The sequence below is a fragment of the Anguilla rostrata genome, chromosome 6, assembly GCF_018555375.3.
Source record: "Anguilla rostrata isolate EN2019 chromosome 6, ASM1855537v3, whole genome shotgun sequence".
NCBI classification, from domain to species: domain Eukaryota; kingdom Metazoa; phylum Chordata; class Actinopteri; order Anguilliformes; family Anguillidae; genus Anguilla; species Anguilla rostrata.
In genome coordinates, this window is record NC_057938.1 from 18,108,456 (window position 1) to 18,134,850 (window position 26,395).

General features: G+C 43.8%; 3 protein-coding genes across 8 annotated transcripts in view; 2 read left to right on the forward strand and 1 right to left on the reverse strand.

The window, feature by feature from the left end:
- Positions 1-5,256, forward strand: part of skila (SKI-like proto-oncogene a) — a 30,431-nt gene extending 25,175 nt beyond the window's left edge. For 3 of the 4 annotated variants that reach the window (XM_064338768.1, XM_064338769.1, XM_064338770.1), the window contains exon 8: positions 536-3,004. In XM_064338768.1, the coding sequence (XP_064194838.1) occupies positions 536-781 (246 nt within the window). In that variant the 3' untranslated portion in view covers positions 782-3,004. Of the gene's footprint in view, positions 1-535 lie in introns of all 4 variants that reach the window. The other variant, XM_064338771.1, reaches the window with a different exon arrangement.
- A 4,294-nt stretch (positions 5,257-9,550) lies between these two features.
- On the reverse strand, positions 9,551-12,385 carry gpr160 (G protein-coupled receptor 160). Its single transcript, XM_064338777.1, has 2 exons — positions 12,282-12,385; positions 9,551-11,213 (listed from the first exon to the last, which is right to left on the reverse strand). Exon 2 carries the CDS (start codon positions 11,163-11,165, stop codon positions 10,260-10,262), a length of 906 nt encoding a protein of 301 aa, XP_064194847.1. The 5' UTR covers positions 11,166-11,213; positions 12,282-12,385; the 3' UTR covers positions 9,551-10,259.
- Positions 12,386-13,315: 930 nt separating this feature from the next.
- nadkb (NAD kinase b) lies at positions 13,316-25,335 on the forward strand. Of its 3 annotated transcripts, none has more exons than XM_064338773.1 (12): positions 13,316-13,384; positions 14,753-15,028; positions 15,315-15,398; positions 16,046-16,175; positions 18,496-18,604; positions 18,889-18,974; positions 19,455-19,557; positions 20,586-20,737; positions 21,661-21,760; positions 22,598-22,755; positions 23,067-23,149; positions 23,490-25,335. In XM_064338773.1, exons 1-12 carry the CDS (start codon positions 13,332-13,334, stop codon positions 23,647-23,649), a joined length of 1,494 nt encoding a protein of 497 aa, XP_064194843.1. In that variant the 5' UTR covers positions 13,316-13,331; the 3' UTR covers positions 23,650-25,335. The 3 variants fall into 3 exon arrangements, with proteins under 3 accessions (XP_064194843.1, XP_064194844.1, XP_064194845.1); XM_064338774.1 differs by having other exon boundaries at positions 14,753-15,022; XM_064338775.1 differs by lacking the exons at positions 13,316-13,384; positions 14,753-15,028; positions 15,315-15,398 and adding an exon at positions 15,443-15,713.
- Positions 25,336-26,395: the final 1,060 nt, after the last annotated feature.

Consider the following 26,395-nt stretch of genomic DNA (forward strand, 5'->3'; position numbering starts at 1 on the left):
CGAAGTGGGAGATGTACTGAGCCTGTGCGGCAGCTTGTCCTGCCAGCGTTTGGGCTGTGCCCTTTGTTTCACTTTCTGTGCGACGCGTGAGGCTTCACTGCTGCCGCCGCACTGCCGGATTCTGGAAGTTTCCCCGGGCTCGCGCACAAACGCCAGGCCCCTGCTGCTGGCTGCACTCCCTGGCCGTCTGGCTCAGACTGTGTGTGTGTGTGTGTGTTTGTGTGTGCGTGTGCGTTTGTGGTCGTCTGTTTGGCTGTACACTGCTGTGACTAATTTGACTTCCCTCTGTTTTTTTTCCCCTTCTATCGCTTACCCTCTCTCCCTGCTTCTCACCCTGCCTCCCTTCCTCCCTCTCTTTCCTCCTCTCTCTCTCACCTCTCCTTCCCTTCCCCTCCCCCTCCCATCGCTCTCCTCTACCTGCCTCTCCCTCCCTCCCTCCCCTCCTCTCCTGCTGTCCTTCTCTCCCTCCCTCCCTCTCTCCTCTCCCTCTCTCTCTCCTCCCCTCCCTCGCTCCCTCCCTCTCGCGGGGCTCTAGCTGTCGGAGCTGCGGAGGCGGCTGGACCGGGCGGAGGCGGACCGCGAGGAGCTGCAGGAGGAGCTGTGCAGGGAGCGGGAGGCGCGGGAGAAGCTGGAGCTCATGATCTCCCGGCTCAAGGAGCAGATGTCCGAGGCGGCGGCGGCAGTGGCGGCGGGGAAGCCCTCGCCCGCCGGCGCCGGCGCCGGCCCCGAAACCCCGCCCCCGGCCTCGTCCCCAGCCGAGGTCAGCCCCGCCCACGAGTAGAGGGGCCTCCGGAGGGCCTGGCACCCTGCTACAGACTCTACAGCCTGCGTTGGAAAGACAAAGCAGCCCTCTTTCACGGCTGCTCTCCCCCCGTCCCCCCCACTGCCCCGTTGTTTTATTTTCTTTAACGTGGAAGTACCGTTTCTTTTTTTCCAACTTCTGTGAAAATGAGGGTTCACATTCATATTCGTTCACTCTAAACAGTATTTAATTTCTTTTGTTGAGATGTGAAAGTTTTTTTTTATTTAAAGTTTTACAGAAATGCTGCTTTTGCAGGCGGCAGGGTGTTCTTTTGGGAGCTTTGCCCGGCCCCGTGGTCCCACCCTGTTGCCCTGCCCCCCTCCATACAGACCCCGCCCCTCAACGATTCCTGCGCCGCCCCCCCCCCCCTGTGGGCGGGGCTTCAGCTGTACCTGGGATCGAGACGGACTGTCCTCTCCCTCAGCCCTCAAGTGACTGAAAGGAACTTTTGCCAACGTTCACTTTATAGTATATCATGTTTATACTACCTGACTGACACGACAGGCACCGCGGATACAAAATGGCGCCGCCCGCGTGTTCCTCCTGTACATGCGGCCAAGGGTCCGTACCAGCATCGGCGGGAAACCGCGGAGCGTGGACATATTTATTTTTTACTCGTTAATGCTAAAAGACAAAAAAAAAAAAGAAAGAGGTTATTAATGTTTAAGAGTATGAAACATTATCGTGCGGCTCATTTAGTAGTCATTGTAATCACATGAAAATGAACATGCGCAAAAAAAGAAAAAAGAAAAGGGAAAAAAGTACTCGAATCAGCCGGAAGGCAGCAGGAGAAGCGCCGAGCGCCGCGGCGTTTGTGTGTTTCCGGCTGTGAAGCCGGGCCCGGACTGCGCTCGCGAGCTCGGCCGATCGGAGCGCTCGTCCTCGGCCCCGGGCCCCGGCCCCGTCCCTCCCCCCCGACTCTGCGGAGCGCGGAAACGATGGCGGCGCTAGCGGGTTCCCCCGACGCCAGACCGGCAGAGGAGGGCGAAGGGGAAGGGGGCGACCGCGAGTCGGGTGCCGGTCCTTAACCGCTTGCCGAAGGAGGGCCGGTCCGGCGCTCCGAGAGTTGGCGGCGGCTTTCGGGGGCCCCGTTTGGGTCCCCCGGCGCGGGACCCGGCAGCGCCCAGGCCACACAAACGAGCGTGTGCAGCAGCGCCCCAGATAGCAGACTGCTGTTTTCACTCCAGAGAAAGCTGTTTTGTTTTTTTGTTTTTTGTTTTTTAAGGGGGGTTGTTTTTTGTTTTTTTTTGTCTTTGTCAAACCTTCATCTTGTTGTGAAAATGTAGGTCACAGGTGAAATGAATTAGAGGGCCGCCCCCGGCCCAGCCCCTGGTCCCAGCCCCTGGTAGACGTTATTCCGGCTCGCTGAACAAACAGCCCTCAGTCGGAGGTGGGGGGGGGGGGGGGGGCGGGGTGGGAGGTGGAGCTGGGGGGATTTGGCTCCCTTGCTTACTGGGTGGCCCGAAAACTGGTTTGGGGGTTGGGGGAAGTGGTGGGAGGGGAGGGGAGTGGGAGTTGAGGGGGGGGCAGGAGGTCTTTGTCAGGACAGAATGGGGCAGCTGCTGTTGTCTGCAGATAGTCTGCCCCCAGGATAGGGCTTGGACTGGGTAATACCCCCCCCCCACCCCACCCCACCCCACCCAGGTTCTCATTACGAGCCAATCAGCTGTTTGTTTATTCTCCAGCAGACAATGACTGGATGACAGACAGATGGAAAGATTGGCTTTGTGTAGTCACCACGCAGAAATATTTTCATAGCCCGAGACACAGAACTTGAAAGGCAATGTGTAAATAACCGATTTGAAATCAAAGTTCTTTATGAACGAGGGGCAAAGCGTGGCTTCACGCAAGCTTGTGAGTTTGCATTCAGTGCAAATTCAAAAACATTCCATTTTGCTCAACCTTTCAATTGACATTCAAAAGACCCTCGTAAAACAATAACAGGGCCCTTGTTAGACAATAGCGGAACCTCCCCCATCCATCACAGTGTACAATACTAATTCATTCACAAATGCTAAAGAAATCCATTTTCATAATGACAAAGATCCAACCTGCTGTTCATTTCATAAGTGAAAATATTCTGAATATTTCAATGCGATAAACAATTGTGTGCTCTACTATTGTTCCATATATAAACGTTTCTTAAAATTATACTAAGATTATTTAATGTATTAACTAATAAAGATTTATATTCACTTTGTATATATTACAGTAGTCATTAATATATTAGCTGTTATTACAGATAATCTTCAAAAGGTTATGTAAAATGGACAAGACAAGACGAGACAAGGAGCTACAAAATGTTTTGACTTCTCACAAAGTAATCCAGTGCAAATCGAAAGGCTTTTGTAATTGTTTTGAACCTGTGATAGGTGTAAAAGTTAGTTTTGTGTATGCATGTGAGTGGCTGAGCGTTTGAGTTCTCAGACACTGGATGAACAAGTGTGACAGAAAAAATGTGCTTTGCTACTTTCCATTACTGATTTATACATGAGTAATATTGTGCATTTCAGCTCAGTAGATAAGACTGTTTACTAATTGTGCGATATATATATATATATATAAGCTTTTGTTTTTTTTCCCCTAAATATGTCGCTGAAAAAAATAACATTTCATTTTTTTTTAATTTCATACAGACGTAACCAACAAATGAGGTTTAGAAGTACCGGTTAACTGCTGCATACGATGGATTGTGAAAAACGCAGATTTACCTAATTCATATTGACATCAAATGTGAGTGTTTGATTCATGTTCGTACAAGACCCGTGCTGCTAAGGAATTGTCTTTTTAACTGAAAAAGTGTGAAGCAAGGCACACAATGCTCCGTGCGTGGAGTACTAAATGTACCGTGAGCTCTGACCGTCTCTGAAAAGGGTGAAGCGCAGTCCGACAAAGCCTGTACTCCAGTTCCTGCTACGTAGTAGCACCGTAGCTAACCACAAGGTGTCTCTACTGAGAGCACCTCTGTGATGGAATGGGTCTGAAGAGGCGAGCCTAGCAGCATTTACCCTCGAATCAAGCTGTGATACCTGGGGTTAGTGTTCAAGACTGCGCGCAGGTTAGCGAGCGAGGCGTCGTTCCTTCGAGCCCCCCTCCCAGCACAGAGAAGGGATTTGAGGAGAAGCCATCTAAGCACTACAGTTGAAAGAAAGCGGAGCGACATCTTCAAATAGCATTGCGGTCTTATGAAGTCATTTCGTTTAAATTCAGAACGGAATAAAATCATCCTTTAGGCAGAAAAAAGAGAAACCCTTTTGTAACGAGACTAACGAAATGCATTGTTTCTGATGTGTTTACAACAAATACTATTGATGATCAGTATTAAGTTTATCCTTACCATGATTACCTCGGTAGGCGCCAACTGAATGCAATTTTTTTAATAGTTTGGGGTTATTTAAATTTTTTATTTTTGAAGCCGTTTTCCCATGTACTGCGCGACCACCGTGAGCTGTTGTGTAATTAGCATTCGATACGCGGGGGCAGAGAATAAAGGAGACGGGCGCCCTGCTTCAGAGCTGCCGTTGCCTACGGAGCAGCATCCAGGGCCTTGTGCGCCGCGTTGGTTATGAGAGCATAAGGTAGATGTGAATGTGTACATATTTTATGGGTGCGCAGTATGTCCACGTTGCTAAATGAATTCAGTACAATGTAGTCCTTACGTGGTAAGCAGGGTTTTACTCCTCAGCGAACACAGCACAATCTCATCATTTATTTACGCGTTCCGTTTTCTTTCTGTCAGAGAGGAAGAGCGTATCATGTAACGCTTGAAAACGACTGAAAGCAACCTTTTAGCAATTCAGCGGGGGGACGTCCTTGCAATGCAATGGGGCCGTCGGGTTTCTGAATTATGTACTTTTCTTATGGGTTATCTTCCTTTTTAAATGTGGATGTCGCACATGGAATTAGCCATTTCTCAGACGCGGAAGCTAATTTACACAAGGGTTTATGACTTGTGATACGATGTGACTCTTGGGAGAAAAAGCCTGCTTACTCTGTGTCGGGCTGCTTGGCGTTATTGAAAAATAAATGAATACATCTAACATGTAATAGGATAGATATATTACTATCTATGGCTTTGTTAACATTTAAAATATTTTTTCATCGCTACTCTAAAAGGCAAACTGCAGTGTCTGTAAATGATCATTACATACAATGTTACTATGTTGCCAATACCGCAGTGTGATGAAACATTGGTTCTTGCTTTGCATGAGACAAGACACTGTCCTCCTACCTCATGTTGTGATATAAAAAAAAACAATTTTATAAGCAAAGGACACTGCATCTAACCGTTTCTCATAATTGGTATTTACTAGAAATATATACCTGTATATGCTTTTAGGTATTATCTCAGTTGTATGTAGTGTTTTTTTTTCTCCTTCCAATTTCAGCTCTTGTAAATATATCCTGTATAGACAATGAACTTGGATCAAATTCAAGTAAAGTTCTGTAGGGTACACCTGTTGTTTGATTGATTTGTTTGCCGATCACACACTGGTACAGGGGCATTATTTATACTCTTCAACTGTGTTTTATTTCCCCACAAAGCCTGACAAATGCATTTAATCACGAACTGACTGGATTTACTTAATGTTCCATTCGAAGGCTATATTGTCATTCGGTTTTTCCCCCTCAGTGTACTGATTAGTTCAGTATGCATTGATATACATGTTCAGGGGATGCTAGTCATTTTGTTTGTTTTTTTTGTTCCCCCCCTCAAAAGCGTACCCATTAGTTCAGTATGCACTGGTATACGTGTTCAGGTTACGCCAGATGCACCTCTGCAGCCACATTTGCGTTGCCTCCACTCGCGCACGCGGCCGGTGAAGTGCGTGTGTTTGCACTCAGGCCGGCGGCTGTCTTCCGCACTGCAGGTCCCTTTAGGAGAGTTACCGCCTGTCTGAGCATGGAGCATCTCTCGCTCATGACAACCGGAGGCCTGTGGGCCTCTGGTGCGCTGCTGGGGGGAACCGCTGCTGACAGGAGCTCAGCCTGTGGTGTAGTATCTGACTGATTTTTTTTATTTTATTAATTCAACATGCCCAATTACCTCCCTAATCTGGAATGTCCAGTTAGGTATTTACAGCGCGTTAATGTGGCTGGTGTAGACATCCGTAGTTTGGTGAAATGTGGTATCACCACCCGCTGCTTTTCATGCTGCAGCCCACAGACCGAGCTTGCACAGACCTGAGTAGGAGGAAGATGCTTTGTGTGCAGCTTTGGCATGAAGACTCCAAATCAACCAGTAGGGGTCACTAGAGAGTCATGAAATGCAAAGCCTTAGCTGAATGAACACTCTGTCGTAGTTCTGCCCCATTTGCTGGCTCTATTTGAGAAAATTTAAATCAAAATGGAAATTACTAAAACAAACGGGCTATGCAAAGCACAGTTCCTGAAAAGGCCATTGACTGCGAATGACCCCACCTCTTAATAATGTGATCACACTTCAACGTCTACAACCACAATGCCAGAACACATCAGAAACTAGGTTGTTTCACTACACATTCCCACACAAAACTCAGAAATTGCATTCCCCACAGCCTATGGTAGTAAAATCTTTAACAAATGCAGATTACAACAACAGATATACTGGAACTGCTGTATATTTAATTTTTTGTTTTTCATTTCACCAATTCTAAGGTGTCACCTTTGAAACTTGTCACGTCTACAGCATAATGGTTAGGGCAGTGGTTCCCAAACTTGGTCTTTACACACACACACCTTATGTTGGCTATTATAAATACTTACGCTCAAATTTATTGATCAATTTTGGCTTGGGCAGCAGGTTGAGAAACACTGGCATAGTACAACATTCACAGAATGGTGAGTTTACCCTCTACAAACAGCAATCATCTTCATGGCAAAGCTAAAATATGTCTTCCCTTTATCATCACATTTTATTTGCTTTTCAAGGTCCTCCAGTGGATGCATTTGTGGTGTGCTGACTTGCATTGTTCACATTTGCATATCATTTAAATCACAAAGTCCATGTTAAGATGCAACGCTCTTTTTTGGTCATGCATTTCTCATAAACTGCTCCAATAAATATATAGGCACAAATAAAAAGATATCTTTAGTGCTGCAGTTGTAGTTATAGTACCAGAAATTGCACCTTTGTCCCCAAAGCAAGCCTCATGTTCATCAATAGTTAACCTGAAAACCCATGTTTCCATTAGCCTACTGTGAATTTTACAGCTTTAATCTAATTGTCACTGCTCAAATCAAGTGATAAATGCACTTGTTCTTACTGCTGAGGTAAAACTGCTGTGACACTGGAAATAGAAGCTAATGAAAAGATATTAATCAGATAAATTAAAACCAGCGTCAGATTATACAGTTCTGCAAAAGAACATGTGTCTACTATCTTCTGGTGTCTTCACAGAATCACACTCACCACTCTCTATTGAACAGTAGCCTACCAACCGCAGTCTTTAAATGTATTTAAATATCTTTATAATCCGTTGCAAAAAAAGGAAGCCGTTTTTTTCCACTGGCTGTATTTTTGTAGCGTCATTTCTAAAAGGACATTCATTCACCTTTTGCGCATAGTTCACCTTTGGCCTCATTTATCAGTATTTTCGTAAAACCACGAGTAAATGTATAGGAAAGGAGCTAACAAGTTACACCGGATTTACCACATGGACTGCGTTTATATAGCGCTTTTATCCAAAGCGCTTTACAATTGATGTCTCTCCTTCACCCATTCACACACCAACGGTGAAAGGCTGCCATGCAAGGTACCAATGAGCTCGTTGGGAGGGGTTAGGTATCTTGCTCAGGGACACTTCGACACGCCCAGGGCGGGGGATCGAACCGGCAACCCTCCGACTGCCAGACAACCGTTATGTCGCCACACCAAACACGCACACACTGCTTTTTTCGCTTGTTGATAAATACTGATCAATCGTAAATAAAAAACGTTCATAGAACTTATTAACGTAAAAATAAAATAAAAGCGTCTGCCAAATGCACGTAATGTGATGTAACCTGTTATTGTCATAAATTGACGCCCCTGAAATACCAGTTCTGAGTTCCTCTGATGGTCGAGAAAACACTAAAAACTTCTCTGAAGTGGAGATTGACGTGCTGTTAAGGGCACTACAAGCCAAAACATATTTTATTCAGTAGTGTAAGCAATGGAGTGTCGGGGCCGGTAAAGACTGTCATGAAACCTTCCTGATCTCCCTGTATTTATTCATTCATTCATTCATTCAAGTGTCTTTGCTAGTTTCAGACCGACGCAGTTGTCATTTTCCCGTCCAGCGCCCACGTTGTTTAAATAGCACATGTAATTGCGCACCTCTGAGCGCGTGTTGGTCTTAAAATGAGATGTGGTCAGGCGCATTGTTATCTTGAGGCAGCGGAAAGCGATTGCGCGATTGACCAACAAAAACCAGGTCTTAAGTCAATGGCGCAGTATTTTACTGTTAAAATATGTAAAATACCGCATTATTAAGATAGTAGGCTAATAGGCGCCTACATAGGTGGGTGCACAACGCGCGATATTTAAAAAAAAAAAAAAACAACCGTCATAATAATGATAATATAATATTAATATAATATTATATATATATTAACATAATATTCATAATATAATATTTGGTGGAATCCTGTTGTTGCTGATGGTCTGCTCGCGCACTTTCACTTCGCGCACGAGAAGGACCGTTTCCTCTGCAGAGAAGCGTTCTTTCCTACTACTTGGCAAACCCGCCATTATAATAGCAATCCGCCAAGGTGAAGCGCCCCTGGCTTTTAAAGGGAATGGGAGATGACACTGATTGGTTTATTTCATGTTACGCCCAAAACACGCCTATGATTAATTAAGAGACTAAATGCAACCCCTTTGAACCATGCGCCTTACTTGGCGCTCAGATTATCCGCCATTAAACTAGCATAACTGGATTTAGACACGCCCTAAATACACTTTAAACCGTGCTCTTAGATCGTTAAAATAGAGCTCCAAGTTCATTCATCTGGGTTTTTTTTCTCCTCATGCCATGTCACTACTGGGTTTGTTTTCTCATGCCATGTCACTAACTCTCCTGTCGTTTCAGATCCTGCCACTCCCACATGCCATGCTGCCACCTCATTCCTTTCACCTGGTTTTCCCCACCTGCAGCTCATTCCCTCATTAGTTCCTCAGTATATATACCCATCAATTTCCACTCGTTCCTCACCAGATTGTCTTTTGCATTGTGCTAAGCTTTCACTACCCGATTTCTGTACCCTCCTGTCTGACTACCTGGACTCTGATTCTCTGACTGCTCTGTCTGTTAGGTTTGCCTTCGCTGATTGATTTCCTGGTTCTGACCCTGCCTGTCTTCTGGATTAAACCTTGTGAATCTTGAATTCTCACCTGATCGTTTCTGTGTTGTGCTTTTGGGTTCTTACCTGTTCTGAGTCAGTGCTTGTTACAAAGACGAAAGCTTAGGTAGATATAGCTGTTGTTGTAAACCCTGTGTCTCCGTTTACGCTAACAGGTAAAACGAAAATGGGTGAAACTTGAGGCAAAGAAGAAAACTTTCTAATAAAGCGATTTCAGTCATAGCAGTGAAGGCCTAAGCCATGACTTCTGTGCCCTATTTATAGTAAACTTTGTATTTTATGGAATTAATATTCAATTGCAATTAAGGATTACATTACTCAGGATTATGCTAATTAATATTGAATCCAATTATGATTTTATATAATAATTTTAAAAATTGTAATATTCCATTGACTTAATTTATTCAAATAATTTAGCTACTTTTTTAATCAAATCAAAATAAAACACAAATGAATGGAATAATAAAAGCACAAGCATGCAAAGCAAGCTTTAAAACGGTCTTTTTTCATTTACGTACACAATACGAACAGTTTAGAGCACTCCTGAAATCTTTTCGCATCCTACGAACAAATTGAAATACGAAAACTTTGATAAATCCTACATCGTTTGATTAAACGCATTTACGAACAATTTACAATCAAATTTGTTCACCTCACGTTTGATAAATGAGGCCCGTTGATCCCAAACGTGAATGTGTGACAGACAAGGGTGACCACATGAATGCAGCTATTCTCGCTTGTTAAGTGCTTTCTCGGTAAGGTGCAATTTAACAATGTGATGCTTAATGTTCGTCACATTCTTTTGCCTATCGGCCTACTGAGCTTTAATGTATGTTTAACTGTACCAAACAATTCTATATACAGTAAGTTGCATTCAAAATTTCATTGCTATAAGTGGCTACTTTCAGCGCTGCCACTTTGCAAGCAATGGCTAATGAGGTTGTGAGTTCGTTTTCTGCATTTGACTTTGATGCATCATCGAAAACTTTGATGCACCACTCCTTTAGTGAAGTGTCACAACCACCAAGAATAGAAGTGTAAGATGCAGATTCATATCTGTACCACTTGAGATGAGTGTCCCTCACACCTCCCACCATAACAGTGTGGTCATTTTCCTCTTTGAGGTGTTCTATTCTCAGGCCATCTCACCATTCACCTCTGCAGAAATGGAACCGAAATCCCAATCGCAGAAGCCGTCCACGGACACGGGGCTCTTCCCGAGATTAAAGTTTCGGAAGCGATTCCAGGAGACCGCGCCGATCAGGAAGCTGTTGAGAAAGCAGAGCCAAGGGACGTTCATGTCCAGGTACGCGGGGATCTCCACGCGAAGAAGCAGGACGGCCAACTGGAAAACTATGAAGGGCGCCCACATGCTGAGGAACCGTTTTGCGGTCAGCCACAGGACGTGCCTGCTCAGCGGCCTGCCCGTCCGGAACACGCTTGGGACCGGCCTGGCCCCGCCTCTCCCTGCGCTGGCTGCGGTTCTCAGCTCTGGGTAGCAGTAGAGGAAGGTGCAGCCCAAAGCCAGTAGGAGCACCGTAGACACCTGCGTGGTCTGGGGGCTGCCGGACATTAGGCACGAGTGGAGCAGGAGGTGAAAGTCCTCCTCCAAGTCGGGGTGGGAATCAGAAGCCAAAAAGACATAGAGGAGGGCCAGGGTCCAGACCACACATACCCCCAGGGCGTAGGCCAGCCTGCGGGACCAGTGCAGGAGGTGAGGGCAGAGCCGCTGGGTCCAGTAGTGGTCCAGTCCGGCGAGGATGAAGAGGGGCCAGTGCAGCAGGCTGTAAGTGAAGCAAGCTATTTGGATCAGCAGGCAGATGTGGTGCTGGGTGAACCTCAGGCCCAGGAGACGGAAGTCCTTCAGGCCGTAGATGGCGGAAAGGGAGAGTCCCAGGAGCGTGTCGACCAGCGACAGCGAGACGCAGAACGTCCCCAGGAAGCTTCGGCCCATGTGGCGCCACAGGCTCAGCACCACAGTCCAGTTTAGCAAGCATTTAACGCCCAGAATCAGCAGTAGAGAGGGGATGGACTTGTCCATAGCGCCAGCTGCCACCCGGTACACCCAAGCAACTCTGAGTAACAGATACTTGGAAACAAAGACAATTAAAAGCTTGGCGTCAACTGACATGCAGCAGGACACACCCCAAGTTAATATCTTACAGGACGATCTCATTTGCGGCACAAAGGAGTTTGTAAATACACGGTGAAAATCAAAGAAGAAACGCATAAAAAGCTACATGTGACTTATGTGAAGGTTACTCCCAAGAGATTTCAATAATTGTAAGAAAACATTCAAGCAGGATTTTAATGGGACATTTAATTTTTGAAGTGCTATTCGTCATAAGAAATGCAATGCTGACAAATGATACTAAATCAGATGAGTTTTATGGAGCTCCACAGCTTCAGCGTATTTTCTGAAAACACTTCAGAAACCTTTCAGTGGAAAGTGAGAAAAAGTCCACCAACCATTTTGTATTTGTGTTTGTAATATCAGAAAGACCACAACAGGCAGCATAATCTCCATGTACTCCTTGTAGTGTGTGTGTGTGTGTGTGTGTGTGTGAGAGAGAGAGAGAGAGAGTTTTAGATAAACCTAATTACAACACACATCCAAGCATATTATTTTATATTCATATTATTATTCTACACCATAGCTTTGTATCCTGAGGTAATTCTCCCATTTCTGCAATAATGTACGGTACTTACAGTTGCTTAAGACTTTAAAAACAAATTGTATTGTATTAATTAATGTTCCTTTTTGGTCTATATAAAACCGTATAAATCTCTTGTTAAATGTATCATTATACACCCAAATTTCAGTTCAAGTGTGTGTTTAATAGGCTACATCTCCAAGTCTTTCCAGGATCGTAGGCTTCCATGATTTTAAACCTGAACCACGTGAATTAAAACACCATGCTATAATTTCAAAAGTTATCTACAGTCGTGGGATGCACACTAGTAACTATATGAATTATCAAGTGTCTCTCAAGCACACGAGTTGAATTCAAACCATTTTCAGCTTACGGCGCAAGCTCTTCACTTCGTAGCTATGTTTCCATTGCCTTAAGTAGGCAAATGGTCGAATGTACGAAAGAAGATTTAAATTATATTTATTATAATAAATATAAATAATAAATGCACGCCATGTATTTACCTTGCTTAAAGACTTTGCTCAGCCATGCTCCGCATCGGACTTTCTTCGACACCGTGAATATGCGCACCATAATTCAGCATATAGGCATCTTTAGAGAACCTATAGTGACATAGTGACAACACTTACAAACACCAGTGTGCCGCAGACGCCAATTATAGGCAAGGGGAGGGATGATGAAGCTCGAAACAGGGATATTGGCTGCGTTTTCTACTTTGACTCTAACTAGAAGTTCTAACTTTTGGCCGCTTTGTTTTTTTGATACTGTCAATAACATTAGCCTCAATTCTGAACAACTCTTGTCGGCAAAGACACGCTGCAAAAACACGCGTTCATGAGCAGTGGAATTTTAATTGTAACATAAAAACAGAAATTATTATTTATGTTCATTAATTTTCATCATTTTGCTTTTCTTTTTTGGCGGGCGAGCATAACTTATTGAATAGTTAGCCTACTCTACCCCATTAGAAAATGAAAAGTTGCAAATATTCTATATTTTTACCCCAGGGCGAGATCTCCAGCTGTATGGTTCGATTTATGCTCTAGTATCTGGACGATACACTCGCCTGATTTGACAAACCCGCAAGGTGAGCGAGCCAGGTACCCAGCTCTGGACAGACAGCGACCAAAGCTTAAAACAAACCGAAGCATGGCAAAAACTCTGGACGACTGCAATATTATAGTGAGTTGTTTGAACACGTGGCCCATAAAAAGCTGACAAGCTTAAGTCATTATTAAATATCTTTTTAACATGCAATTATCCAAAATTCCGATTTCATTTGAGCAGAACACCCCGCCCTCACTGATATTGACGGGTCACGTGACGGGGCACGAGGGGAGCAAGGTAGAGACCGCGTACAGTTCTGTGGAAGAGACGGCTACTGTTCCTGCATTCAATGCCCTCCTACTGACTACTGGTAGGTCCTTATACCACCGTCGTGACGTATATTGTTACATCGAACCAATGACAATCTCATCTGTATTTCTTTCCTCTGCCACTGTCCAATCACATTTTCGTGTCCCTTACACCCGTTTAGTCCTGCTGGAGATCAGATGAGTGAGCTAGCTGGTGTTGCAAGAGCGACCGCGGGTGTCATTTTAAAAAGGTAGCTAACTACTTAGCAATAGTAATCTTGTCTTGCTGTTTTATTCTGTCGTTTTACCGAATTGTGTTTAAACGTATGTTTGACTAAATTAAAAGTATTAGATTACGGATGAAGAGTGATGTGCATTGTTGACCGGCGACAACAAGCTAGCTGGCCTTCGAGATTTTTGTCCGTTCCCCATTCTGCATGCTATCGACAGCTATCATTATGGTTGTTTTGGTTGTGTATTGCTTCTCCACATTGGAATCAGTCTTTCGGTTTGATAGACTATATGTTGGTTTTTCAGAAATAAATAAGCGAAACATACGCCACCTTGTGCACTATTAGCTAATGTTTTGGAAATGAAAACAAGGACCACTTTCTTCAACAGAAATTCTGCTGAAGAAAATGATGGAATTATGAATTGTGAAAGTAATTACGAAAGTCCGGAAGCCTAGTGTTATTCTTAGTATTGTTTTTTTTCTTGATTCCCAATTTTCTGCTGCTGACTTCCTTTCGCTCTACTGAAATGAAACTTGACATACATAACGGGCATGCCATGATTTGGCTGAAAACCACGCTTTCACTGAGCCATTACCAAAAATAAGAAATAAAACGAGCCCCTTAGGTACACTTGGTAGAAGTTATTATTTCGAGATGTGTCTTTGCTATCTAAATTTCGAATGGGTTGTCGAACTCATAAGTTTCTCTAAAGCATTAGTTATGTCTGCATCACAACCCTTCTATATAGTAAGGTCTGCACCACACTCAGCCCTTATAAATCTCCTCTGTCATCTGTAGAGTACAATTTGTGAAGAAAGTGGCTTCACGGTGCTTCAAGATACCTCATTGTGGTACCTTAATCGGCTCAGTTAATAATTAAATTGCCGCAAGGGTGTCCATTGTAAATGAATAGTCAGTGGAGCATTCAGTGTTGTTGCAATGAGCCTCTAGTATTCCCCATAATGTATTTTACCAGTTTTTTTGACAGTGGTTGAATGAATGCTTGTTTAACCCTAAAACTTTCTAAATGTTTTCTCCAAGGGAACCATTGCATCAGACATGTTAGGTCACATAGGTGGCAGCCACGTTGCACATGATACAAATACTCTATATTTGCGTGAAGTCATTTTTATGAATGTTGCTTATGTGTATTCTGGACTTGGAAAATGCATTGTAAGTGTGACACCTTTTGAACTGGCTTGTCAGGCTTTTAAATTGAATTATTTGAATGTCATTTGTTTGTGTTTTGTTTTTTTCTACTTACAGAAGTTGTATCTTTAGTTATTAAGCGATGTGATGGATGTTTCTGTTCCATATAGTTAGTAATGTAGGGAATTTAGCTAGCAAAGTGGTTAAATTTGGCTTGAATATCATGTGAACTTGTAGTTCAGCCTGCAGGATGGAAGGTTTAGAGGAGATGGAGGTGCGGCCTACCCCGAAACACACGGAGGCAGACGCCTGCCTGACTGAGGCGGAGAGGCCCCCCAAGAGGAGGGAACGCCAAGGGAAGTCGCCTAGGAAACGTCGGGACGTAAAGAGGCGGCCAAATGATCAAGAACACCTGCTTCAGCAGCAGTTGCCAGGGCAACCGGAACACTCAGAATCTGCGGCCTCGATAATGGAAAGTGCAGAGAGCTCTCCAAAGAGATGGGACAGGTGCAGGTAGCCGTGACAGTCATAAAATATTTGCTCACATGACATTACCGAATGTTTACTGACATGGGCTATGGCAGACAAAACCTCTTAGTTGTCTGAATGAGAAGTGTAATATCCACTAATATCCACTAATATTAATCGTTAATTAATCTGTTGTATCTGATAGGGAGCACAGTTTGTGGCAGGCCTTTTCAAAGGTATCAGGCGTGTCTGTAAAACTCAACATCCTCAGAGAGCTTTGGAAATACAGTAACTTGAGAATCTATGACTCTTTGATTTTATGTCGTTATAGGCGAGGACACTTTCTACATGGACCATATCCAGAAACTCATTTTGGACCCAAAGCCTGCATTCTTCCGAACCCAACCTCAGTCATGTAAGATAATGTGGGAAAATATTTGTCTTTCAGGAAGATTCCCCTTTGCCCATTTTATTTCCACAGTAGTGCTAAACCCTGATTGCATAAGGCGAATCATGCAGATAAGATAAGGGAGAGGAAAGGTCTCCCATGCTCCGATTGGCTGTCTGTAAGTCAAGAGCAGTCGCCCTGGTCACACCACAGGCTATGGTGTGGACATAGGCCACTGAACTGCTCTCCACAGGCCCAGACCGGTGCACCAACTGCAACAGTTGCTTTCTCTCCGCTCAGAATGCCTGTCCTCTATCCGTCCAAGGGGGAATGGAAAAACTGGTAAAACAATGACTCAGAACTTGGAGTTTGGACCTTATTCGTGTCTGCTGCTCAAACATTTACTGTTGACTCCTGAGTTCCCAGTTGTTTTAATTACTTATGTTTACTTGCGTGCGAGTAAATGGGCAAAGTGACAGAAGTAACAAGCGGCTAGGTTGTTAATGTTGGTTTGCCTTAGAAGTGCCTTGATTGAAAAAAATGTGTGCTGTTCAATGATAGAACATAGTAACAAGTTAGTGGAGAGTTTCTGCTGCTAGCGAGGTGGAAATTTGTGCTCGTTGGTGCGCAGTCTTAACTCGCTCGGACTGAAGGGTTACGTGGTGTTACCTCAGGCACATCCAGGACCCGGCCAGCCAGCGCCTGACCTGGAACAAGCCACCGGTCAACGTGCTGGTGATCAGGAAGATCCGCGATGAGACCCTGCTGGAGCCCTTTAAAGAGCTCTGCAGGTTTCTGATCCAGGTACCCTCCATGCCCGCTCCTTTACAGCACTGATACGCCTGTGTGCGTGTGTGTAGGCGTGCACACGTGTTTGTGTGTGTGTGCGTGCACGCGCGTGTGGGGTAGGTGGGTTTGTTGCTCCTGGATGCGCTTGTACACATCAAATTAGCTCATTTAAAAATATATCGCTGAAGTAATATTTAACTATTCCAGTTTGAATTCTTAAAATTGAAGAATGTTGATGGCACTTTTAAATGAATGAACATTTCAGACATCTCTATGATCTCCACTCTTGATATCTTTGAATCTCAGAAGTTCTACTTTGTACTCGTCTGTAGCTGTAACGTGACTGGAGGGTGTGTGTGTGTCTGTGTGTCTGTGTCTCAAAGGGCTCTATTTGCCAAAATCAATGTCACATGGCGCATGGGCGCAGTCAGTGGTGCGGTCTGTGACCCACTGGGCGTGGCCTGTGATTGTTGGTATTTCCAGGACCACTGGCGAGCAGTATAGGGTGGAAAGCACTGTGGCGTCCCTAGTTGGTATAAACCAATACATGTAGGAATTTGTAATTATTATTACTCCTTTCACACGAATGCTAATTATCTCTACAATTTTTTACGTTATGTCGATATTAAAATGAAAAAATTGTTCAGGTTTTGTTTATTGTCATTCTTCTCATTGCAGACGGGTGTAAGAAAAAGAACAAAATACAGGACCACAATGTAGTCTAAGAACAGCTGTAAACAATTAAAAGTAGAAGTAAATACAGGAATTACAATTTTTTTTAAACAATTAACAATAAATGCATTTTTCCTACTTTTGGGATTTATATCAAAGTCAAATTGGACAGCATATGATCCATGAAAACCGTTGATTGCCTTTTGAATGGACTGTGAAATATGCAGGCACTGTATGGCGAAACCCCGAAATTGCCAATCTGCCAAACGCTGGCCTGCACCATATGGTCATAGACGTGGTCCGGGCAGGCGGGTGGCGAATGGCGCAAATGACAGACTGGGCCGTCCCGAAAATTCCAGCGAGCTGCCAAAATTGCACTGCGGCATGCGATATTGACTGACACACCCCCAGCAGCGGCTACGCCCCCCCCCCCCCCACCTCGGGGCGTGGCGCGTCACAAAATTACCAGACCGCTTAGGCGTCAAAATACATGGCGAAAATGCCGTTTGGCGAGTGCGACAGCTTGCAACAACGCCGTGCGCCGGGCGGAAAGCAGAGCTCTAAGTGTGTGACTAACTGATGTGTGAGCGCATGTGTGTCTTTATCTGAATGACTGTAGGGGAGGAAAAATTGGTGCTGCTGGGGCGAAGGCACATTCGTACTTTTCACAGGCTTTCTGGGTCAGAACAGTGAAAACCCAAACAGGAGTTGCGAAGCCAAACGTGGTTTCCGCGGAGATGTGTGGTCTTTTGCTGGAAGTCACCGGTCTCGGAAATTGCACTTTAACATCAGAATGAAACGAGTCGGTCCAGTCGAGGTCACTTCGGGAGTAATGCATTTCGCGATGGAGAACCGAATCCCAAGTGGGCTGTTGCATTTCAGATCTGTCAAAGACCTGAAATGCAATAGTGGTATGAACCTCAAGGTGACTGCTGCATTTCCCTTCGTCCTACAGTGACATCTTGCATTACTGTAAATGAATCATTTCAGTTACGGTCGCGTAGGCTGTGTTTCACCGTATCCATTTCATACCTGGTGTTCGATTGCCCTTTTAATCCATTCTGTCTTTGTAATCTCTCTCTAACCCAGACGTGTGCTCTGTGTAAACCGCAGGTCAATAGAATACTTAGTGTCTGCGATGGAAGAAGCTGTTTGGCCGAATTATGCTTAATACTTCACGTTTTGTTTGTTTTCAGTTGTGAACCCAAGTAAAGATTAATGTTGCCGTTTTTGCTGTTTTGACTTTTGGAGATTGGCCTATGCTTTCACATGTTTCACATGAATGTTTTGTGGCTTTTCACAAACAGGAAGTGGAAGAAAAGGAAGTGGTTTTCAGCATTCGGTGTCATTGTGGCCAAACAAAATGGCTAGAATACACAGGATGAAGTGTGCATAAGAAAAATACATGCTTGGATGTGTTGTAGAGACAGTGACATGGCAAGAGAAATAATGGTGTTTACATTCAGCCTTGGTGGACCACATGGCCCATAATGGAACATTAGCTGATGTTCGACATTGATTTGACTTATACAAAATTGTATATAATAGGGATGGAATTATTCTTATGCCTTATGCCAGGTAAAGTGTATAAGCAGTGTGCCTCAACATTTCTTCTTCTTCTGTTTTATTCACCGTCTCCCCCCCTCTTATCCCTCCTTTGTAGGAGAAGCAGCTGGTGGTCTATGTGGAGAAGAAGGCGGTGGAGGAAGCGGCCCTCTTGAAGGACGAGGGTTTCGGTTCCATCCGGAGCCAGCTGTGCACGTTCAAAGAAGGTAGCGCTGGCTTGCCGATCGGCCCTTTTCACCCGCGCCGTCAGAGAGCGGCGAGCGAGCGGCGGGCAGCCTCCGATCTGCCGCGCTCATGCAAATGGCTGCCGTTCGCCGGATTGCTCGCCGGCTGCGAAGCCGTCATCCGCTATGACCCAGAGGTGCGGAGTCTTCTGCAGCTGCTGCCTGGTGGTTTCCTGTGGGAGAACTGACTGCACGCTCTCTCTCTCTCTCTCTCTCTCTCTCTCTCTCTCTCGCCGTCTTGTGGCTGCCGCTGTCTCGTTTCCCAGGTTACGATGACATCTCGGACTGCGTCGACCTCATAATCTGCCTCGGGGGGGACGGAACCCTGCTGTACGCCTCCTCGCTGTTCCAGGTACGCCGGCCGCGCTGGCTCAGACGCACCGGCGCGAAGGCCGCCGCCCACTCCATCCTCGCTCACACAGAGACGGTTGCTCTGTCCCTCACGTCATGTGACACCAGTTTGTAGAACGAATAAAAAACCAGTGGGAATATCTTTACATTTATTTAGGAGACGCTTTTATCCAAAGTGATGTACAAAAGTGCATATCAGGATCATTGGAACAACTACAAAACGCAGGTTCGATAAGGTACAATACTCATTTTGTACAGTTATTCATAGCCAAGAACACAGTCCAGTACACACAGTGAACATTATTCTGACCTAACCTATCATAAGTCAAACTAGGGATATCTCATGGAATGTGAGTGGTTTAGCTTTCCCATTTTAAAGGTTATTAAAGACTGTGTGTTTATGGAGTGGCTTTTATCCATTTGGTCTCACTGCTTTGAAGACGTTTTGTTTTGGCAGTGACGTGTTTTTCTCCCCGCCCAGGCCAGCGTCCCTCCCGTCATGGCGTTCCACCTTGGCTCCCTGGGCTTCCTGACGCCGTTCAAGTTCGAGTCCTACAAGACGGAGGTGGCCAAAGTTTTCGAAGGTGCGGTTCGCCGCGGGGGGAAGAGCGCACGCGCTCCCTGAGCTCAGTGTTTCCACGTCTCATAGCGCCGCGCTAACCCTTCTCCGCCGCGCTCAGTTTGATGCGACCAGCACTGCCACCTGCTGGACGCTACGAGGAATGAGAAACTGCAGAGATTCGAAGCAAACAATTAAAAAAGCTGAAGTAAATGTACATTTCATTACATTCCCAGGAATTTAACGTGCCCTGACCCTGTTATCCAGAGCAACTTATTCAGCTTATAACCCGTTCATGTATAGTTAATTAATACAGCTGGGTAGTTATTGAAGCTGTTAAGGTTCAGTGCCTAGCTTGAGGGCATAGCGACAGTGCAGCTCGAGGGAACTGAACCCAAAACCCTGGAGCTGCGAGCCCGGTTCCCCAAACGTTACTGAGGAAAACACGACGACAGCAGTCACAAGACAGGAAGAGAGCGAGGACAGTCCGCCCCACAGGAAACGAGCGGTTCACAGCGGTTTTGTCGCGTTGTGGCCACAAAAGACTAATAATTTATTTTAAAAGCACCAACAGTACAAAAGATAGTAGTGGCTCACCTTCCCTCCTCCTGTCCCTACTGACAGACACTTAAATAGTTGAGCCAATCAGTTGCACCTGGTTTTCAGTTCTCTCAAATTAACAAATTAAACAATTAAATAATCAGTTAAACAATAAATACAATTAAAATCAAATTCAATCAATTTAAACAACTGTTAAGCTAGTGAAGGGCCACTCCTTCACACATGCATATGGCACAGTTTCATCTGAACATTAAAAAATCCCTTTGCACAAAAGGTACATAAAAGCCCTTTTGTGAAAACGGAAGCCTTTTCATTAATATGACAGCATTCAGTATTGCGTGTAGGGACGTTTATACTTTTTTTAAAAGCACTGGCAATGGAAAGCAAAGTGTTCGCGTGAAATGGAGTACATAACAGGTTGTATAAGCATTCGGTAATCGAATCGAGAGGAGATGTATATGTAACGGTTTTACGCGTGCGCTTGCGTTGCAGGGAACGCGGCCATAACGCTGCGCAGCCGCTTGAAAGTGAAAGTGGTGAAGGAGATGTTCCAGAGGACGGGGGTGCCGCGCTACGGAGAGGAGAACGGCGTCTGTCAGAGCCACCAGGACAGTGAGGCGGGCAAGGTCACGCTGCAGCTGCAGGTGATAAGTCACATGACCTACACGCGTGCGAGTCATGCAACCTGTGCATGCGGGCAAAGGCCGCCACGCGTGAACTCTCAAACCTGCAGCTGCCCTCATTTCTTACGCGAGCAGATGAGAGAATGTTTGAACAAGTCTCACAGTTCACTTTTCACAGTGACTTGTTTTATTGATTCAGAACAGGGATGTACCAAGTCTCCCAGTTGTCAAATTATTATTAAACTTAAATTAAAGGCAAACTTCACACCAGACACCCCTCTACCCTTGGAGTGGAACAGGCCACATTTCTGCGTCATATTGAAATAGGCAATGTGCATCAAATTCATGTTTTCAGTTTGCTTCGGATTCCCAGACTTTTGAATGATGTCATCAAACCTCTTTTTCATGCTCCAGTTGACAGATGGCATTCCCACTCCCATTACTATTTCCTTAGAGACAGTCATAACAAACCAAGGCGTGAATGGACATTACAAAAAAACCGCGAACAAAAACATGTATTACGGATTTGTTGAGTCTGTTGCTATGGAGATGATGTCGTCATTTTGTGGAGTCTGTACAGGACAAAATGTACTCTGATATTTCTGCCACAGATTCAAGGTCAATTTACCAAAAAAAAAAGCAAAGAAAAGAGACAAACCACATGCAGTCCTCACCTTTGGCTGAAAACATTAACCAGTGTTTATTTTTGTTATTAATAAACAAAAAAATTGTCTAAAATAAAATATACTATACTATACTCTACTGAATATAATACAAAAATAAACACTGGTCAACCATAACCATTCTTGTAAAAAAACGTGTTCGTTTGGCATTGGTCAATATTGCATGTTGTAAGTGTGACTTGTTGCAGTTGGTTTTTTTAACTGTTCGTGTTTGCCTTTAGCAGTCTGAAGCTCAAATCAGCTGACCTTTTGACCCCCCAGGTGCTGAATGAGGTGGTGGTGGACAGAGGCCCTTCTTCCTACCTGTCCAATGTTGACCTTTACCTGGACGGCCGGTTGATCACCTCCGTGCAGGGGGACGGTGAGATTGCACGTGTTTTTTGTTTGTTGGGCTTGTGAAAATAAAATGGTGTTACGGGTGTCAGTGCTCACAACAATTTCTTAAGCAGTTCTCTCTCACTCTTTGTTTTTGATTGAAATGTCCATAGGACAAGGGTGTGATGGTGGATGTTGTTTTAGTATCTGTGCAGTAAACAGAATGTACACACCCCATCTTGTATGTACCTAGATCCCCTAGATGGTATTCTTCTAAAGGAGTTTGCCTATAAGGATGCTTATTTGCAGCAGACTCTGATGTGAGTCCAGTGTCATGATGATAAATTCAGAAGTAGCTCTAGTAAGCAAGCTAGCTAGCTAGATACTTCAGTTCCTGAAACTGCATCAAAATCAAACTTAACTAATAACTAGTGGTCAAAATACACACTCATATTATTACAAAAATATATGTTTGTTGAATATTTTATAAATGTATAAAAAATACATAAATTGGATAAAAATTACAGTTTTATTGACAAAACAAAGTATTCAAGGTATTGTATTACAATATTGGGTATTAATAACATTAAAAAACAGTAAAAAAAAATTGTGATAATCATAACAAAATAAGATTATTTTAGGATTTTGTTATGTAAATGCTCACTGTCATATGGCCTATTCTGCAAGAATATGTCACTCGGATCTTTTTAAATTCAGACACCTGAAAAAGACCAATTTCGTCCGACTTTCCGTTCAGGATGATACTTAAGATGGTGGAAGATATTCAACTCTGCCTCGAAAGGATGCTTCCTTTCTGTCTGCAATGCAGCCGTGCCTCTCAGTCCTGTCCTGTTCCCCTGAGTGCGTCCCCTCTCCTGCCCAGGTGTGATAGTGTCCACTCCCACGGGTAGCACTGCTTACGCCGCGGCTGCCGGAGCCTCCATGATCCACCCCAACGTCCCCGCCATCATGGTGACCCCCATCTGCCCGCACTCTCTATCCTTCCGACCCATCGTGGTGCCCGCCGGTGTGGAGCTCATGGTGAGGGAGTACCCGAGATTTTTTTTGGGGGGTGTGGTTGCTTTAGGTCTTTAAAATCAGTTGGCGCTTGATTTTATTTCTGGAAAACTAACTGTAGGAACATTGTGAAAGGGGATGATAAGGCTGCCATCTTGTTGAGGGCTTGTGAACAGTGGAATAGTGTGTGATCTCATTAGCACTGGAACATTCAACTGATGGAAAATAGTCTTTGCAAGGATCTTGTATTTGCTAATATTGCCTCCCTCACTGCAAACCGCTATGGTGACGAAGACTTGTGACAAATTTGTGGGCGCATTTCCTTCTTTCTACAGATAACACTGTCCCCAGATGCACGGAACACGGCGTGGGTGTCTTTTGATGGGAGAAAGAGACAGGAGATCCAGCATGGTGACAGGTAAACGCACACCCAGTGGCACCCTGGTCCCTGGGCAACGGTATCCAAGCATTAATAGACCCACATTGCTGCCTAGCTAACCTAGAATTAATGAGCCCGGTTGCATTGTTTTTCTCTCTGGTGGACTTAAGTGATTTTGTTTTGCCCTGTGGGAATTGCAGAAACAGTCAGGACCAGATTGGATCCAGGATTAGATCTGGGCTGTAGCGTTAAGAACAAGTGTTTCATTTGAATGTGTCCTCCTGTCTCTTTCTTCCCCTTTATCAATTTCACACACACGCACACACGAACACACACACACACGCACGCACACTCACACACACACACGGTTCAAATGTAGTATTAAAATCACCACATCCTGCTATCCGGTGCCTTCCATCTGTTGCCACGACCTGGTGTATGACTGGTTCGAGAGCCTGGCCGAGTGTCTCCACTGGAACGTCCGCAAGAAGCAGACGCGCCTGATGGACGTAACCGACTCCTCCGATGCTGAGAGCTGAGCCCCGCCCCCTCCCAGGACAACTGCTGGAGTGGCGTGTTTCTTTCCCGAGGAGACGGGGGCGGAGCCGTTGCACGTTACCCGTGGCACGAAGCAACAGCACTCTTCTGTTGAAGAGAGCAAAACAAAGAAATTGAGTCATGTGACTGTTTTTATTTATAATTTGGATTGCCCTGTCGTAAATGCCCATCTTGGCTACAGCCAATGAGGACAGAGCACATTTGCCCTCTGAAGCATGTTCTGCCAGCTGCTGCTGCTTTTCACTCTGCTGTTGACCAGCTGAGCTACAGATTTGTCATTCTGGAGGACTGCAATTTATGCTTAGTCGGTGCAGACAAACTAGAGATGCTTGATTAAACAGAGAAGTTGTTATTGAGCCTTGATGTGAGGGAAACTCAGACTTCATCCCTCCTTCTCTAAGTAAGGGTTTAGCCTGCTGTGGTATCTTGAGACCTAGGGATTTAATATCACATGACACACCCGAGAGCAGTCTTTTGACCTCATGGAAATCGTTACGGTGTTTTAAAAGTGTCACACTTCCCACACCATCTCATTTACCACCTGTGACTGTATCCATCTCTGCCACGCACCATAGAGTCATTCCGAGAATCTGGACATGCACCAAGCAAGCTTGCTTTAAAGACTTTTTAAGACAACAAAGACTCGCGTACATTTACTTTTGCCAAATTTGTAGAAAATATATATAGGAAAATATATATATTTTAGAAAGTAAAGTGTGCCATTTTTAAACATGCGAGCTGTAGTTCTGTTCGCTTATGATTGGCAGCCCATCCAACAGATGTGCTACTGATTGGTTAAATGTAAATCTCCTTGTGTTGGTAAACAACATGGCCTCCAAAAGACCAATACCAACTCCTGCTGTAGAGGACAATACAATAACTTTAAAATCTCAACTGAATACAATATATTTAATATCATATCATTTATTTTATTTGGTTGTTTGTGTATAACTAAGTTTTTCTTTAATTTTTTAATTTTTAATTTTATTTTATTGCTTAGGGTATTAAACCCTTGAGTTAAGGACCATCAATAGACAAATTGGTGGAATTCACACTTGCCCTTGCCACAGCTCAGTTTTTGCCCACCTGAAATTGAACTACCAGTTCATATCCAAGAAACCAGGTGAGTTAACTGCAACTGCGTGATCAATAGTTTTTTTGATCAGATGTGCTGAGTGCAAAGAAAAGCTTTTACACCTTCTGGGCCTCTCCAAGGGCAAGACTGAGTACCACTGGGTTTGCATCCTTCTGGTAGATACTTGTAACTGCTGAAGAGAAAGCGCTTTTAGAAACACTTGTCCTCTTTTAACACAGGGAACAGAAAGTAGTGTTAGAATTCATCGCTTCTGAATATGTAGAGACACCTGTTAAGTAGCTGCTTGGTTTTCTCATGTATGCACAGTAAGAGCTGTTTTGTTACATAAAAGGATGTGGGCATGACGCACATCCACTAAAATGATGGACAACCGTGTCCTCAAATAGGTTATGAAGATGTTGGACAGATTTGTTCAGATGTTTGTACATAAGATAATTATTGGTTAAAATGTTATATATTTAAAGTAGTTTATTATATTAGTAGTTAGTAGTTTATTACCTAGTTTGGATATTTGTTTGCTCATTTGAACATGTACATCTGCTTAGAATAAAATGGCTCATTTTTAATCTTTTCTGCAAGTTCATGTGCTTATATGAATTTACATATGCTTTTGCATGTATTTGCCTATATCAGGAGCTTTGAAAGTCATTTTGGTCACATCCTGGATGAACATGTTTATTAAGGTCTAGGTTGTCCAAATATTACCCTGATCTAAAGTAATATATAATCCATTTAGCGCTGGAAATATGGTTTTATCTTTTGGCCTTTGAGATGAGCATTGCACAATTCAGTAAAAAGCTACATGAAATTTGCTAAAATTTACTTTGCACCCCACACAAAACAACCATATGCCATATGTCAGTGTTTTGTTTTTTAATGATTAATAATTAGATTTGGATCCAATTTTTGTGTGACTCCAATTTGAAATGCCTGTCTGTGGAAGGTGGTTTTAGGTCCAAAAAGTGGGGAAAAAATGTACTAATTGTAAATGTCATTTTTTTCATTCAGATGGCTGCAAAACAACCACAGTGAAATAAACAAGCTACAAATGTGTTTTAATACATTTAAGAGGGAAAGTGTTTCAGTGGAAAAACAGCAAAATATTATAAAATACCAAAATACAAATGACTATTATCCCAAAAGTGAAAAGATATTAATAGTGGGATATAACATAATAGTTGGATATAACACTTTTGCATTATATATTAGGATTAGTTTTTCAGTAGAATACAAGAAATAACATTACTTTTTTATTTTATTGAATTGATATTTCCATGGTTTTCATCAATTTCCATGGAAAAGTCTGATTTTTAAGAGAATTCGATGGGGTAGAATTTAGGTTTTGGGGTTTGGCTAGGGTTACAGTTAGGGTTAGGAAAACGGTAAGTGTTAGGGTTCAGACAAGATTAGGGTTGTGTTTATGAGCTTGAGGGGTAGGACAACGTTTAGTCTGATTTTGATTGATCCACATTTTTTTACTCATGGGATATAACACGTTTTGATTATTTTTCAGTGAAACACTTTTTTTTTTTTTTTTACAAAATAAATTACTTCAAACACATTAGTTTGTATTATGAAATTCATGATAGTTGTGTTTCATTGGAAAATCTGGTATTTAAGAAAACTATGGC

Bases quoted from the DNA above. Each gene is read 5' to 3' on its own strand.
- gpr160 (XM_064338777.1), bottom strand. From the start codon at position 11,165: ATGGACAAGTCCATCCCCTCTCTACTGCTGATTCTGGGCGTTAAATGC.
- nadkb (XM_064338773.1), top strand. From the start codon at position 13,332: ATGAGTGAGCTAGCTGGTGTTGCAAGAGCGACCGCGGGTGTCATTTTA. The intron at 16,176-18,495 runs GTACCCTCCATG...CCTCCTTTGTAG, and splicing joins TCTGCAGGTTTCTGATCCAG to GAGAAGCAGCTGGTGGTCTA. The intron at 22,756-23,066 runs GTGAGGGAGTAC...TTCTTTCTACAG, and splicing joins CCGCCGGTGTGGAGCTCATG to ATAACACTGTCCCCAGATGC.